Source organism: Balaenoptera musculus, chromosome 5 (genome assembly GCF_009873245.2).
Source record: "Balaenoptera musculus isolate JJ_BM4_2016_0621 chromosome 5, mBalMus1.pri.v3, whole genome shotgun sequence".
Classification (NCBI taxonomy): domain Eukaryota; kingdom Metazoa; phylum Chordata; class Mammalia; order Artiodactyla; family Balaenopteridae; genus Balaenoptera; species Balaenoptera musculus.
Window position 1 is genome coordinate 53394301 of NC_045789.1, and position 16716 is coordinate 53411016.

At 35.7% G+C, this 16716-nt stretch overlaps 1 protein-coding gene across 5 annotated transcripts in view; it reads left to right on the forward strand.

The window, feature by feature from the left end:
* LOC118896066 (UDP-glucuronosyltransferase 2C1-like) overlaps positions 1 to 16716 on the forward strand; it is a 62158-nt gene that overhangs the window by 28967 nt on the left and 16475 nt on the right. For 2 of the 5 annotated variants that reach the window (XM_036853796.1, XM_036853797.1), the window contains exons 6-8: positions 1329 to 1472; positions 8058 to 8122; positions 9968 to 10115. The exons of 1 other annotated variant lie outside the window; for it this stretch is intronic. In XM_036853796.1, the coding sequence (XP_036709691.1) occupies positions 1329 to 1472; positions 8058 to 8121 (208 nt within the window). In that variant the 3' untranslated portion in view covers position 8122; positions 9968 to 10115. Of the gene's footprint in view, positions 1 to 1328; positions 3977 to 8057; positions 8123 to 9967; positions 10116 to 16716 lie in introns of those variants that run through there. 2 more of the 5 variants (XM_036853798.1, XM_036853795.1) reach the window with 2 other exon arrangements.

Sequence of the window (16716 nt, forward strand, 5' to 3'; positions counted from 1 at the left end):
TAGAATGACTTTTGCTTGAAGTCAATTCTCAACTTCCAGCCCATGTCTCTTAAACATCACATGTTAATTTCTGTTAGCTGTATTATCATTACAACATTATCAAAGCTTACAACATACACATCTTGCCCATGACCACATTTCCAACATTGTTTAGCATTAGTTTGGTGTTTATATGGACTTGATGTAATTCACGTTTTATTACAGTATTTCTATTCCTGAACAATTTTGTTTTTATTATTTTTTTATCTGACAAATATTTTGTTTCTGTGTCTCGGAGCTTTTGTTGTTGTTGTTTCCTTGTTTTCCTGAGATATATCCAGAGGTATTTACTCCTTAAATTCTTGTGTATTAAGAAAGACCTGTAGTGTGGTGTTGTTTTTTTTTTTAAACAAAGAGCAACAGGACTTTGTATAATTTTTCTTTTTTTTGGCTACAGTTATCTTCCTCAGAACTTTCTACATGCTGTTCCACTATTTTCTATAATTTAATGTTCTGTATTCTCCATCAATGGTGACTGCACTTCAGTGTGGGAGAATAACCTCACTTCTTCATCTCCTTCACAAACCCAAGGAAATCCTTCCTCTAAGTCAGCCGTTCAAAAACTTAAACCAAAACCAGGGACTGGTCTTCTGTTCCTTGACTAAAATTAGAAGGGTTAGTGTTCTAGTTGTTGCCATTTTTCCCTCTCACCACTACACTTGCATCCCTCTGTTGCCTGAAGCAAAGTTTCCAGCATCTACTCAATCTCAGGCCCTTCTTCTCGCCCATAGGGTCACATTAAGTTTTTTGCTTTCAACTGAAATGTCAGGGCCATGAAGATCACAGACTGAAATCTTTCTTGCTACTGTTGAAGACTAGCTTCTTGTTAACACTAACACTCCAGACAGAACCTGAGGAAGGTTGGGGGGGAAGAGGAAGGGGTTCCTTTCTCATAGACCTACCCCTCAATGCTGCTTCCTGTCACTATCATGTTCCCAATACCACACTCAACAAATGAGATCAAATTCTATATTCTCAACCAACATATTCTACATTCCTATTTCTGAACTTTTAAAATTCTACTTCCAATTAGAAATTCTTTTCTCCCCTACCTCCAATCATTACTAAGACTATGAAACATCCAATGAATTCCAGCTGATAGACCACCTTATCTAGAAATATCTCAAGAGGAAACAAACTTTCATGTGCATTCTGTGCCCTTAGTGATATATTTATGAAATAATGTATTAATTATGTAATATACCTTTAATAATATATAACAATTTTAGGTATTTCATGTCCTTAACAAATTTTTCAAGTGAGTATCTACATATTTATTCAATCCTTAGCTATAAAGAGAATGCTATGAAGTTATCAAGAATTCACCACGATCAGCCTATGAAGCCCCTGGACCGAGCAGTCTTCTGGATTGAGTTTATCATGCGCCACAAAGGAGCCAAACACCTTCGGCCAGCCATCCACAACCTCACCTGGTACCAGTACAATTCTTTGGATGTGATTGGGTTCCTGCTAGCATGTATGGCAACTTTTATATTCCTGGTCACTAAATGTTGCCTGTTTTGTTACTGGAAGTTTGGTAAAACTGCAAAGAAGAAAAAGAAAGAGTAGTGTTTTTTTGTTTTTTTGTTTTTTTAACAGTTGGGCTGGAAACCTTGATAAAATCCATCTGAATTAACCCAGCCACTGATTTGAACAGATTCCTCTCCTACTCTCCTGGGTTCTTATCCATTCCTCAGCTTATCAAGTCACAGATCAAAGACTCACCCCAAAAATGTGCCACATGACTTAGAATTAAGGTTTAAACTAATCTATTCTTTAAAAAGAGAGGATAAACAAATAAACACATGGAAGTTGCTACCATTAAAGACTTAGTGCTTTACTTCATTCATTGTTTTCAGCTCAACAAATTGAGATGTTGTTTGAGGCCTTGGGAACATAATGATTAATTCTATTTTCAGTACTGATCATATTGAATATTTCCTAAATATCTAACATCATTTTGGGTCCAGTATGTAAGAATCATTGCATATTATCTAAAGGAACTAGACAAGAAGTAGTGTAGAGCATACTCTCTCTAGTCAGAGCTTCCCTTCCAATCAGGAAGGTCAGGAGACTGTTAGGGTTTCTAGTCTGCTATTAAGCATGTTTTACACCATCACTTTCCTTTTATATGACACACTGGACTTTGTTCCTCTTAGAATACAAAACACTATTTTTGGTCTTTGATTTGAAGATTGTCTTTCATTTGGATATTAATAATGATAGTACTTCATTTGTATTGTAACACTTTGTGGCTTCGGAGAACTAGCTAATTATCATATGTTAGCATGGTTAATAGTATGATGGAGCAAAAGTAAATGATTGGAATTTAATACCCACTTTTTAAAAGTAACTTAATTTTTTAAAAAATTCTTTCCTATGTTAATTTTACTTACAATAAACATATTTGGAAATAAGCAAACTTCTTAGACTACACTGCAGATTCTTTGGGGGAAAAATGCATTTCTCTGAAATACTATCTGCTATGAGGATGATTTCTACATATAATCAGAAACTCGGTGAGTTTCCTCATTTCTTCCTTTTCTTTTACTCCATAACTTCCCCTGGTCTTCTCATAAACTGTATTGTGATCACTATACCAAGCACAAGTACTTAGGCTTCTTATTAACTAGCGTCAGCCTGAAATCTGCAGTAAACATGAAGACAACATGTTGGATTTTAATAGAAAGATGTCTCAAAAAAAAGAGTATTCCCTCTCCTTCTTCTCTAACCATACAGGTCAATTTTGGAGAGTTCTGACAATGATTTTATTTTGAAATTCTGCCAAATTCTCCATTTTAAAAAAAAGTCTCTTTCTTTCATTTCCAAAAAGTCTATCTTCAGTATGCTTGCCAATAATTTGCCCATGAGGTCAAAAAATTATTCAATATAATACATATCAACCAAGTTCAGTAATAATTTACTATGGACTTTGATATTTATAACCCAAGCAAAATAGACTGGAAGTTACTATCATAGAACAAATATAAGTCTATCAAATATAAAATTATTTTAGAAAATAATATAAAATTATCTTAGGACAAATGAAAATTATTTGGGCATTTATCTGTTTTTTTAAATAGGAATAGTGGCACAAATAAGTACAATGTAAATATAAATTTATTCTTAAATGGCAAATTAACTATAAAGAAATATAGCAGAAAAAACGTATTTTCTTAATTTTATGAGATTTGAAATAATTAAATAATTATACTTTAAGGTATAAAGTTTAAAAAATGTAAGCACTAATGCTGTTTGTTTTAAGATCTAATTCATGTAATCAAAGCAATAACTTACCACACTTCTAAATCATTTATTCTGGCAATAAGATAATGTCCTTTCCTATAATAATCTTTAAAATCATAGTTTAATCTTAATGTCAAGATATCTCTTCACTTTTTCATTCTTATAAAATGATTTAATATAAAGGAGTTTAAACTCAAGATTTGGATACCTTGTTAGCAATTTCTGTTTATTCAAAAGAACTGCTCCAACAAATAAATGAATATATTCTATTTATAGAGACCAAAGCTTTTCTTAAACACAAATATTTACCTATTTATATCATCTATGCATCATTATGTTAACTACATTAACAATCTGGTAATAATTTTAGGTATGCAGAAGTTAAACCTTTCTAATATGTTATATTTTTCTAGTTTAAGTTTCAATAAGAAGACTTTTTTCTGGAGTTTGATGACCTCTGGCTTTCCTAGTCAGTTAAAACAATATGATTTAAAATACTCTATTTGTAAACTACATATAATCTATATGTGGCTATGTTAGGAAATCCTGCTCAAATATCTTCTGTGTCATGACTTATTTGAAAATGATAATAGGCATATGCAGGTATTTTGTACATGTGCACACGTATATATGTGTGAACACAAAGTCAAGCTCTATCTGTTATAAATAAAAAGTGATTCATATGGTTGTATGTTTTGATTGTCAAACTTGCTTCCCTTTTCTGATGAGGGAAGTGTTTGTTACTGTAATGTTCTACATATTTTACCAAAAATAATGATTAACCTACAGCCTCAGATCTACCATACTCCCCAAATTTATGGGAATATCAACGGTGATATTTTAAAAGGCAATACAGTTGGGACTTAGAATCTGAGTCTGCTGCCTATGGAACAAGGAACCATCAGTCCCACAATGCACATTGAATCGTTACCTACCCTTGGCTTCTCAATTTCATTTCCTCTGCAGGTTCTTTGCTTCTGAATCCCACTCCAATTCTACCATGGTTCTAGATTCTGGCTCTAATGTCTCACTCTCAATTCCTCCATTAATTTCCCACAGAGATGACCTTTTTATATCTTCAGATGTAAACCACTCCTATATGATATCAGAAGTCAACATGATACCATGAACTGCAGGCACCTATTTTTCACCCTTAAAGCATCTGTCAGGTGGTAAAATCATGATTCTTTTACAGAGGGAAACCTCCCCACATCTTAGATCATTTGCCCTGGTTAACATGCTTCATTTTAGATCCTGTCTCCTTTCCAGGACTCCTAGACATAAAATCTCATCGTGCAGGTAGCGATAGTGATGATCCTAAAACTCATGGAGAATTTGGAACAAATTAGACCTTTCTTCCTTTATTGATATAAAACTGCTATTTCATCATGCTCACTGAGAATGAAGAAATGCCCCAAGGTCGATATAAATGGTTAAGTGAGAAATTGATTTCTAAAGATTATAAATTCTTCCATGCTAAGTATGGAAGTGCAGCATAAAGAATTTGCATCACTCACACGTGTCTCAATTTGGTCTCCAATTGCACTAGTCAGCCACCAGAGAATAAACAGGTTACACATGAGAAGGTGAATTTCCTTTTGGAGTGTAAAGAAAGGCAAGCAGAGAAGCCCCAGTGGCTTAAGGGCCCACCCTAATGATGCAGATCTCACCAGGAATCAACAAGTCTTCCCTACCATAGCGAAAAGACTCATCCTTCTATGTATATTTTATAGAATAAAGGTTATTGCAGGACTAAATTCCTGGTTAATCCATGATCAGTAAGGTGAGTGATGAATGAGATGCACTAAATGAAATGATGTCTTTCACCTCCATCTCCATGTCATTTATATTCTTCTTCCTAGGTAAGTTGGAACTTCCTGAAATGTATTGATTATTGCAATTTAATATAAGTAAAAGGTTGCTTGATAACTGCCTGGAAAGAACAAGTCCATGAAGAAGTATAGCATATTTTAATCTATCAAATGTTTTCCCATATCTAAATTTGTGTCTCTGGTTTCAAGAAAAAATATAAGTATTAAACAAACTGAAAAATATTACTAAGCAAGCAGGAATGGGTAAAAGGGAGATTCAACAGCAAAAAGCTAAAAATTAGCACTTGTATATATTATAGCTTGGTCAAAATATCTCCTTTGTCAGTTTCTATCCATAGACTAAATCAACAATGCTGTGATGGGTGCCTGTTCAAGGAATGACATAAAAAATCTGGAAAGTTAGGCTGGAGAACTGACTTGGTTGTAAAAGCCTATTGGCAGTAATCGTACAATCAGAAAATAGATACTTGATAATAATAATCCTAATGTTAATCCCCAAAGTTTTAGTTTTCCTTAGCAAATGAATTTTAATCCGTTGAGAAGGAAGGAGTAATAACAGACAATGCCCAGAGACAACTCATCCATAACTAAGCAATTTTCCTTCCTAATAGAGAAATAGCACAGATACAATAATAGAAAAACTTGAATTTGGAGAAGAGATATCAGAGATATCATTCTGAAAGCTGCAGGAACATCAGATGTGAGCCCATAGAAATGTTTGATTTGTAAGGCAAACAAACATAAAGTTTACATAAAGTAGTCATACTTTCTTATGTTTAAAGTAGATTTTTTACTAAAACCATGTTTGAAAGATGTACTTCCTCATGACTTTATTTATATTTTAATGAAGTTTCTTACTGCAGTATAATATAAATGGTTACATTTGCTTTGTAACTCCTCCCGTCAAGAGGTGAAGCTACTTCTCCAGCCTTGAATTTGGTCCTGCCTCATGACCCGTTTTAAAACCCAATAGAAGGTAGCAGTGTTTGTGATATATCATGTATTTGATAAATATGGAAAAAGCAGAAATTATGAGGAAAATGAAGGTACATGTTTGTTTCTGCAGAATTAGTGCTTTGAAAAATATGATAGAATGAGAACTTTAGACCATCGTATTAAGACTAAGTGAGAAAGCCAGAGGAGCCTCCTTGTCAGAATATAAAGCGATTCTCATCTCTTGTAAAAGGCAAAAAAAAGAAAGAAAAATCAGTTTTATTTTAAAATAAAACATTTCCAGTTCTACTTAAATTCCCAACCTAGTTTGAACTTTTTTGAAGAGCAGGAGCATGGTTGAGAAAGAAAAGAATGCCAAGACATCAGAGAAATAGTTAATGTATGTGAAAATCTTGAATTCCTAGATTCCCCTGAGCCCACTCCTCTCTGTGAAGGGGTAGCACTTCTCCATTGTTTGAGGATGATATAGGGTCCTCTACCCTACAGAACATCTTACGTCCCTCTCAGTATCTGCTCTTATCTCCCCTCTTGGCCACAGGCCAATGACTAGGGTTAAGTCACACTGTATAAAGCCAGGTATAAGAAGGATCAACCAAGGGAGGAAACATAGTATAACCCAAAAGAACTGGAGGACCTATCCAATATTTACCAGCAGGAACTGAGAGATTATATATGGAACTGTATGCTGAAGAATAGGATTAAGGAAAGTAGAACATAAAGTTGTACAAGGAAGCATCATTTAAAATTTTGGAGCACTCTCTCAGGACATAGGATTTAATACCTGGGTTCAGACTCCAGGAGATGGTGGTAACAGAGTACTAAGATGCCTGTAGAAATTTGGAAAAAGTGATGGCCCTTAGGAAGTAAAACTGATATGCTGGAAGTGCCATGATAAACAGTGAAAGAAGGAATCCAAAGGCTTAGAAGAGTGGATATATTAAGATCTATATGCTTGTAAGTCTGGAAATTCTACCACATGATTGTTTACTGAAGTTATAAATTGTTCAGTGTGGCCATATTCTGAGGGCCAGGTGGTTGGCAGTAACAAAACTGAGCTCAATGATGTTAATTGTAATCAAATCCAAAAATAAGAGAGACTAGTGATGGTACTCAATCATCAGAAGTCAGACAGTCACAATGATCACAGTGAACAGTGAGGTTAGAGTGGCAGCTAGGCAGTCTTAACCCATGAAAAGCTATCAATATGGTGATAGAGATAAACAGATAGGCCACCAAAGAGGGCATTGTCCTGTCTATTCTACCAGAAGAACTCGAGGATGAGTATCAGAAGGATGAGGACCATCGCTTCCCTCAAATCATAATCACTTGCCAAGACTTTAGACCTGAGAGTTTTTAGACCTGATCCATTGACTAATGAAGAGACTGGGTCCTTTAGAGGAAGAACGCTGTAGCATCACAGTAAGTGTACGTGCTAATAATTTCCTCAATTCTTTCCCAAGAGGACGGCAGCATCCTGGGACAGCTGATGATTTTTTCAGTCCCTCAAATATATAATTGGATAGAAATACTTTGTCAGTGGCACAAATCCAAACCGTATCCTTGACATGTGGGATAAAAGGTGTAATAGTGGGAAAGGTCGGGTAGAAGCACTCTGTATTAGATTCCTAGGGCTGCTATAACAAATTACCAGAAACTTGGTAGTTTATGACAACTGAAATTTATTCTTTCACAGTTATGGAAGCCAGAAGTCCTAAATCAAGGTGCTGTTATGGTCCATTACTTTTTGAGATTTCTTGAAAAGTCCATTCGATGGCTCGCTACAAGATTCTGTTGGCTTCTGACAATGCATGCTGTTCCTTGGCTGTGGTTTCTCTCAAATTGCTCTCTCTCTCTTCACGTCACCTTTTCCTTTGTGTGTCTATAAACCCCTTCCATCCTTCTTGTCATAAGAATATCTGTCATTGGATTTAGAGCCCATCCTAAATCCAGTATGAACTTACCTCGATATCTTTAACTTAATTACAGGCATATTTCAGAGGTACAGCAGGTTGGATTCCAGACCACCATAACAAAGCAAAAAACACAGTGAAGTGAGTCACAAATTTATTTGTTTCTCAGTGGATGTAAAAATTATATTTGCACTATAATGTAATCTATTAAGTGTGTAAAAAAAGTACCTTCCTTAATTAAAAAATATTTTATTGCTAATCAATGTTAATCATCATCTGAACCTTCAGTGGGTCATAATCTTTTTGCTGGTGGAGGTCTTGCCTTTTTGATGACTGTTAATGAATCAGGGTGGTGGTTGCTTAAGACAAGGGTGGCTGTGGCAATTTCTTAAAATAAGACAACAATGAAGTCTGCACATCAATTGACTCTTTCTTTCGTTTCTCTGTAACATACAATGCTATTTGAAAACATTTTGTGCTCAGTAGAACTTCATTTGAAATTGGAGTCAATCCTCTCAAACTGTGCTGCCCCTTTATCAACTAAGCTTATGCAATATTCTAAATCATTTGTTTCCATTTCAACATCTTCGTAGCATCTGCACCAGCACTACTTTCCATCTCAAGAAGTCACCTTCTTTACTAATCCATAAGAAGCAACTCCTCACCTGTTAGTTCTATCATGAGATTGCAGCAATTCAGTCACATCTTTAGACTCTACTTCTTTTTTTTTGGCTGCTTCGGGTCTTAGTTGTAGCACATTGGCTTCTCTCTAGTTACGAAGGGCGGGTTTTCTTTTCTCCAGTTGTGGTGTGGGCTCCAGAGTGCATGGGCTCTGTAGTTTGCGGCACACAGGCTCTCTCACTGAGGTGCGCAAGCTCAGTAGTTGTGGCGCGCAGACTTAATTGCCCCGCGGCATGTGGGATCTTAGTTCCCCGACCAGGAATTGAACCCATGTCCCCTGCATTGGAAGGCGGATTCTTTATCACTGGACCACCAGGGAAGTCCCTAGGCTCCACTTCTTTTTTTTTTTTTTTTAACATTAAAATAGGAACTATAATTATGGATAGCAAAGGAGATAATAACTTTTAAATATTTATTAAAAGATTTCAGTTCCTGGGCTTCCCTGGTGGCGCAGTGGTTAAGAATCCGCCTGCCAATGCAGGGGACACGGGTTCGAGCCCTGGTCCGGGAAGATCCCACATGCCGTGGAGCAACTAAGCCCGTGCGCCACAACTACTGAGCCTGCGCTCTAGAGCCCGTGAGCCACAACTACTGAAGCCCGTGTGCCACAACTACTGAAGCCTGCACGCCTAGAGCCCGTGCTCCGCAACAAGAGAAGCCACCGCAATGAGAAGCCTGCGCCCCACAACAAAGAGTAGCCCCCGCTCACTGCAACTAGAGAAAGCCCGCGTGCAGCAGCAAAGACCCAATGCAACCAAAAATTAAATAAATGAATAAATAAATAAATTAAAAAAAAAAAAAAGATTTCAGTTCCTGATAGGATATAGTTAGTTGTGGCGGCACACTCCCAAACACCAGAAAAAAAAAAAAAAAAAAGATGGATCAATTACAAAAGCTGATTTTTAAAGATATCAAATTCTTTTGGAGCAATGAGGATGAGATAAATTGGAATTCCAGAAGAGGAGGAGACTCTACCATAGGAGGCTGGGATCACTGGCTGAGTTTCTTGTTCATTGCTAGGAGCACGTGCTGATTCTGAGCTTGGAGTGGGGCTCAGGTTTAGCTCAAGCAGAAAGAGTCTGTTGGCAGAGAGAAAGCAGCAGGCTTTTGACTTTGCTCCATACTTAAATCTGTGTTTGATTCTTCATAATCTCACTATTGTGTACTCTTGTGGGGGAAAAGGCAAGAGTTACATGGGACAAATACTGGTTCTTTAAAGATTTTTCTTAGAAAATTTGATGGTAAAACATTTCCCATCTCATATATCAGTTTGTTTTCCCTCTATCATTCTTTATTTTTATTCAGGAAAACCTACTACATTATGTGAGATTATGGGGAAAGCTGAAATGTGGTTGATTCGAACTTACTGAGATTTTGAATTTCTTCACCCTTATTACCTAATCTTGAATTTGTTGGAGGACTGCACTGCAAGCCTGAAAAGCCCCTGCTAAAGGTAACTAAATGTACTTATTATTGCCTCTTTGAGTGTTTACCTCTTGGAATGATTTCTAGTTTATTATTTTTAGTATTTGATCTTCAATCTGAAAACTTGGACATAGGAATTAATGGGAATTATCCACTTGGAGTATAATAATACCGTAGTATTAATAACATTATCATGGTAATCATTAATGATGTTCATCAAATATGCCAGATATTTGACAACAATAAAAATCCCTAGCTCCTGAGTTTAGCGCAATTGTTCAATACTCTCCAGGCAATGAGTATGAGCTGAAGTGTCATGTATCACTTCCAGGTCCAACACTTAACTGTCAGGAGCACTTACTCCAGAGTTCTCTTTTCTGTGATGTCAATGGGCTGTGTTCCAGAGTGGCTACTCTGTCAACCTGAGTCCTGGTTAAAGAATATATGTAACAGTTGCAGCTCACTAGATGGACATATGGCACGGGAAAGAAATAAGCTGTTGTTTGAAGCCACTGAGATTTTGGAATTGCATGTTATTTAGCATAATCTTGTCTAAGACATGGACAATAGTGGGGAAATTATAATACTTTGAGAAAAGATCTAATAGAAATGAGATGGCCCAGTAAAATTCTGGCAGAAATTCAGTAATGATGACCTGTTTGATTTGAATAGAGGAGAGAAATTAGACTGGAGACATGATTGGAGGATAGGTTGTGAAAAAACAAAGGGGCAATGCTAAGTATTCTTCACTTCAAATTTGAGGTCAATGAGGATCAACATATAATTTTTAAGCAGTAATGTGATATAGCGTTCCCTTTCGTAAATTTTGACTATTGAATTGTTTGGAATGGAGCAAGATTTAAAGCAGGGAAATGGGCTGAGATACAGTTGCAGTAGTTCCTGAAAGTCATTATAAAGATCCAAACTTCAATATGATAGCAATTTGAATATAAATGGAGAGATTTAGGAAGTATTTACAAAGAAAGTCAATAGGGTTTTCTGATAGGCTGAAGGTGGAGATTAAAAGAGAGAGTGCCAGAATTAATCCTTGGCTTTTGTTTCTTTGTATATGTCAGCCCTTTACTTATTTTCTTTTTTGGTATGGGCAATTTAGTAGTGAATATTGTCATTTACTAAGGTGAAGTAAATGAGAGCAGTTGTGAGGGAAAATGATCGTTTCATATATGGGTATGTTGAATAAGATACAATGCAGTGTCTAGCAAGCAGCTATAAAATACATTGTTTCAATCTCAGAGGACAGGTCTATGCAGTATTTGTGGGGTTTTTTAAAATTAATTGACTATTTTTAGAGGCATTTATATTCACAGCAAAGCTGAGCACAAAATACAGAGGGTCCCCACCTATTTCTAGCCCCCTCCCATACACAGCTTCCCTCACCATCAATATCCCACACTCCTGCAGCACATTTGTTACACTTTATGAACCAACATCCACGTGAATATCAACAAATGTCCATGGTTTACAGTAAGGTTTACTCTGTGTGTTGTACATTCCATCTTTTGATAAATGTATAATGACATGTTATCTACCCTTATACTCTCATACAGAATCTCCACTCTCCTAAAAATCCTCTGTGCTCCACTTCTTCATCCTTCCCTGCCCCTAAATCTTTAGAAATCACTATTTTTACTTCCTCCACAGTTTTGCCTTTTCCATAAGAAGTGGTTTTAAATTAGGGATGTCAATGAATAAGAAGACATGACTTTGTATTGGCTGTTTATTGTAAACATTAAAAAAGAAATTGGGGTGGAACAGGAGACTATAATCCAAATGTCTAAGGCTTTTGTGAACAGGTGTTGCTCCTGACAGCCTGACAGTTGGCATTAGAGAACATGAGTAGTTGACGGTACAGAGTAAAGACATAAAGATAAGGATATTTTTTTAAAAGCAGAGAAAATGAAACGGTTGGAAATGGCAGTCAGAAGAAAGCAGGACACACATTAAGACTCTGTCTGGACCCTGTTTGATGTAGGTAGGGTAGAATGATTGGGTATACTTAAAGGATTATAGGGCAAGACCTGAGTTTCAGGTAAGGTCAGGAAATATATGGAATACTCATTGAAGAGGTTGAGAATTTGGAGGAATTTTTAAATCATGAAACAGAAATTTTTACTTTATCCTGTTATATGAATATGTACATTAATATTTTGACAAGTTAAATGATATTGGATATCCATTCTACATTGTTCTAAGCCATTGTTTCTGCTCAGAAAGCAATCACTTAAATATTCTGAGCCTTTTTTATTTTATTTCATAATTTTTGATAAAAGGTCTATGCCCTGTGGGGATAGTGTGAGACTTACTTATAAGTATATTTGTTATATTTAATAATTCAAAAATATTCAGAATTCTCCTATTGCCTTATTATTGACCCAGTAACACACATACATGTATATATAATGTGTGTTTGTGTGAATTTGTGCATTTATTTATTTTACCAACTATATGTCACCAAGGATCTAACTGATTTTTTTTGTATGAACTTTAAGGATGTCCAGAAAGTGTAAGAACTTTGAAGTATTTCCAGTGGATCTTATTTCCCCTGTCTCCACCCATCAGAGAACACTAGGACCCTGGGGACACTACAAAAGCACAATCACATCTCTGCAGTCCAATAATGACATGCTCTCACACTCATGGAAAAAAAAAAAACGATTCCTAAGTTTATGACAGCTGTAAGGGGGTTCTTTAATATAGCAAGCATTTTCACAACATTAATTGTTTGAATAATTCACATGATTAATTGTGGTATTAGAATATTTCCAGAAGATTTTCAATAATATCCCTAACTATAAAAAGCAGATACTAGGGACCTCCCTCGTGGTCCAGTGGTAAAGAATCCACCTTAACGGTGCAGGGGACGCGGGTTTGATCCTGGTCAGGGAACTAAGATCCCACATGCCGCAGGGCAACTAAACCTGCGCACCACAACTACTGAGCTCGCGCGCCTCAACTAGAGAGCCTGCCGTGCCGCAAACTACAGAGCCCACGCACTCTGGAGCCCACGTGCCATAACTAGAGAGAGAAAACCCGCACACCATAACTAGAGAGAAGCCCACATGCCCCAATGAAGAACCCGCACACCGCAAGGAAAGATCCTGCATGCCTCAATGAAGATCCCACGTGCTGCCACTAAGACCTAATGCAACCAAAAATAAAATAAAATAAATAAATCTTTTTCAAAAAAGCAGATACTAAAGTACACTGTATCTACATTTACATACAAATACGAGTCGATGTGAATGTGCAAAGTAACACATAAAGAGAGTGACAAGTAAAGTAATCGTGAGGTTTGAGGCTCTAATAGAAAGGAATATGATGGGAGAAAGTGTAAAACTTGAACCTTTCCACAAACAGTAACCACATTTGTGTTCTGTTTCTGAGTTAGAGTATGTACAATGACAGATGATATATAAGTGCGAGCCCTTTGTTAACTACATTTGTGCCTTAATCCCTCTGCAGAGCTCTCTGGTAAATTAGCCTGGATCATTTTGTTAAACTCAAAATGTACACAGCTGCTTCTTCCCTTGAGCCAAAATCTTATCAATGTCAGGCAGCTATGTCAAATTAATGAGATCAATGTAAACATTAAAAGGAAAAAGCAGCATTGAAGACCCATCTTTGGAACAGGATCTTTTCTTCTTAAACTTTTAGCCCCATCTACTGAAGAAGTAGAGGGAGAATCACAGTTAATCATGTACGTGTGTTCTTATAACACTCAGCACAACAGTCCTCTAAGGAATGTGACCCAACTAGGAATCTGCAGTAAGACTCAGACTTTCATCTTTTCCCTGCAAGGAAGATGTAGGAAAAGGTTGGAGAGAGGAGTGAAAAATTTCCCTCCAAATAAAAGTAATAAACTTATTTACCTCCTTCACACTAGTCACACTATTCATATTAACAATTCCAATTATAATAACATTTACACTTATAAACTCCAGCATTTACAAAATATATATCCATCCTATGTAAAACAACAATCTTATATGTTTTTATCGCCAGCCTAATTCCAGCAATAATATTTATTCACACAGGACAAGAAATACTTATCTCAAACTGACATTGAATCACAATCTAAACCTTAAAATTATCACTTCAAAATAGATTATTGGGCTTCCCTGGCGCAGTGGTTGAGAGTCTGCCTGCTAATGCAGGGGACACGGGTTCGAGCCCTGGTCTGGGAAGCTCCCACATGCCGCGGAGCGGCTGGGCCCGTGAGCCACAATTGCTGAGCCTGCGCGTCTGGAGCCTGTGCTCCGCAACAGGAGAGGCCGTGATAGTGAGAGGTCCGTGCACCGCGATGAAGAGTGGCCCCCGCTTGTCGCAACTAGAGAAAGCCCTCGCACAGAAACGAAGACCCAACACAGCCAAAAATAAATAAATAAATAAATAAGTAAATAAATGTATGTTAAAAAAAAAAACACTTTGAAATATTCTAAAAAAAAAAAAAAATAGATTATTACTCAGTAATGTTTGTGCCAGTACCACTATTTGTCACATGATCTATTATAGAATTTTCAATATGATACATGTATTCAGATTCCACTACAACATGAAAAAGATGTCAATTTGATTTTGAACGCCAAAACGTAGGTTTGTGGAATTATGGAATTTGGGGTTTTCTTTTTTTAATTTCAGAGCCTCAGAATGTATTAATCATTCTCTCAATTCATGCCATACAATAATCAGCCCATAGCTGACATCTCTTTTGATTTATTTTCTTACATTTTTTTCTTTATCTTCTTTTTTTTAATTACCCCATAACCAGTAGGCACCCAGTCAAATGCATTTAATATTTATCATCTCACTTCAATTTACACAGATACTGTGGATCTTCAAACTATATATAGTATTGATTTGAGTTTTATAATTATGTAAATTGTTTTATACTATAATTCACATTTTCTTTTTATTATTACTCTATGATTTTTTTCAAATATATCCAAGTTTCTATTTGTATATCCATTTCATTCATTGTGAGAGTTGCAGAGTTTTGGTTTATGTATTTATCACATTTTATTTATTCCTCACAAAGGGTAATTAGGTGTCCCCATCTCCATCCTACAACAGAGAATATTAGGAGGAAAAATTGCAAAGCTAGGCATATATTTGAGATTTATATACAATAGTGTGATTAAATTATAGTATGGGTTATTGGCATATTTAATTGTGTTGTACATTTAATTTCACTGAATATCTGTACAAATGTGTTGTTTCATCAGGAGTGCATAGGTGGTCATATCTTCCACATTTTATCTACACCTTGATACTATTCTATTTGTCAGTTTCAAAGAGGTAAAGTGATATTACATTGCTGAATTTTATTTGTGTTCTCTGTAATAGCAAAGCTGACCATCTTTTCAGAAACTTATTAGTTATTCTTATTTTCCCTCTTTGAAATTCATATACTTAGTACATTATTTTGGATATTCTAACTTTTTTTGCAAGAAATACAAATTCTTTCCATAGCATAGAATATCTAAGTATTAATCCTCGATCTAGCCATTGCAAATATCTTCTCCTATGACTTCATATATTTGTTAATATTACCTCTAATTTCCTTTTTAAACATAAACTGCCAAATTTGATGTAATCAAATCCATCCTTTAATACCTTATGATTTGTACTTTTCAAAGTCTCATTTAAAATATTTGTATCTTTTCTGAGGTTAAAGAGACATTCTCTTATATTTTATTTTTAAATGTATAGCATTATAGTTTAACATGATATATTTAATGCATTCAGATTTTTTTATTAATACATGCTAGGAGGTAAATATTCACCTCCCTGCTTTGTCTGAATAATGAATATATTGTTATACCACTACCTGATAAACAATCCACTCAGTATGGATTTTTCTCACTGATTGTCCCAGTGAATTGTGATACCATTTTTAGCATAAATGGGGCTTTCACATACTCATGGCTCTCTTTCTATCCTAAGTACATTATTCTATGGTTCACTTAGTCTGTTAGTAATTCAGTAGCCTTCATTTTGTATTCTGCATTATTATCTGATGAAGTAGTCTCCAGTATTTCCTTTTCTTTTTCAAAGTTCATTCATTATTCATGAAAATGTAATTTTTATATAAATTTTAAAATATTTGCCAATTTGTCAAGAAAAATGCCATAAATGAAAAGAAATTTAAAGAGATTGATAGCTTTACATATTAAGTCAATCCATGTAAAATATAATGTGATGTTTAATTTCATGTGTCAACTTGCCTGGGCCAGGCACCCAGCTATTTAGCCAAACATCATTCTGGAAGTTTCTGTGAGGGTATTTTTGGATGACATTAACATTTAAATATGTGGACCTTGAGTAAACAAATTGCTCTCCATTATGTGGGTGAGCCTCACCCAATTAGTTGAAGACCTGAATAGAACAAAAGACTGAATGCTCCCAAGCAAAAAAGAATTCTGCCAGTAGACAGCCTTCAGACTTGAACTAGAGCAATGGTTCTTCTCTGAGTCTCCAGCCTCATGGCCTATTCTGCAGATTAAACTTTCCAAACTCCATAATCGTGTGAGTCAATTTCTTAATATAAATCTCTTCCCTGTCTTTCCCTTTCAAGACTCACACATGTTTTTCCTTCTTTTATTTAGTTG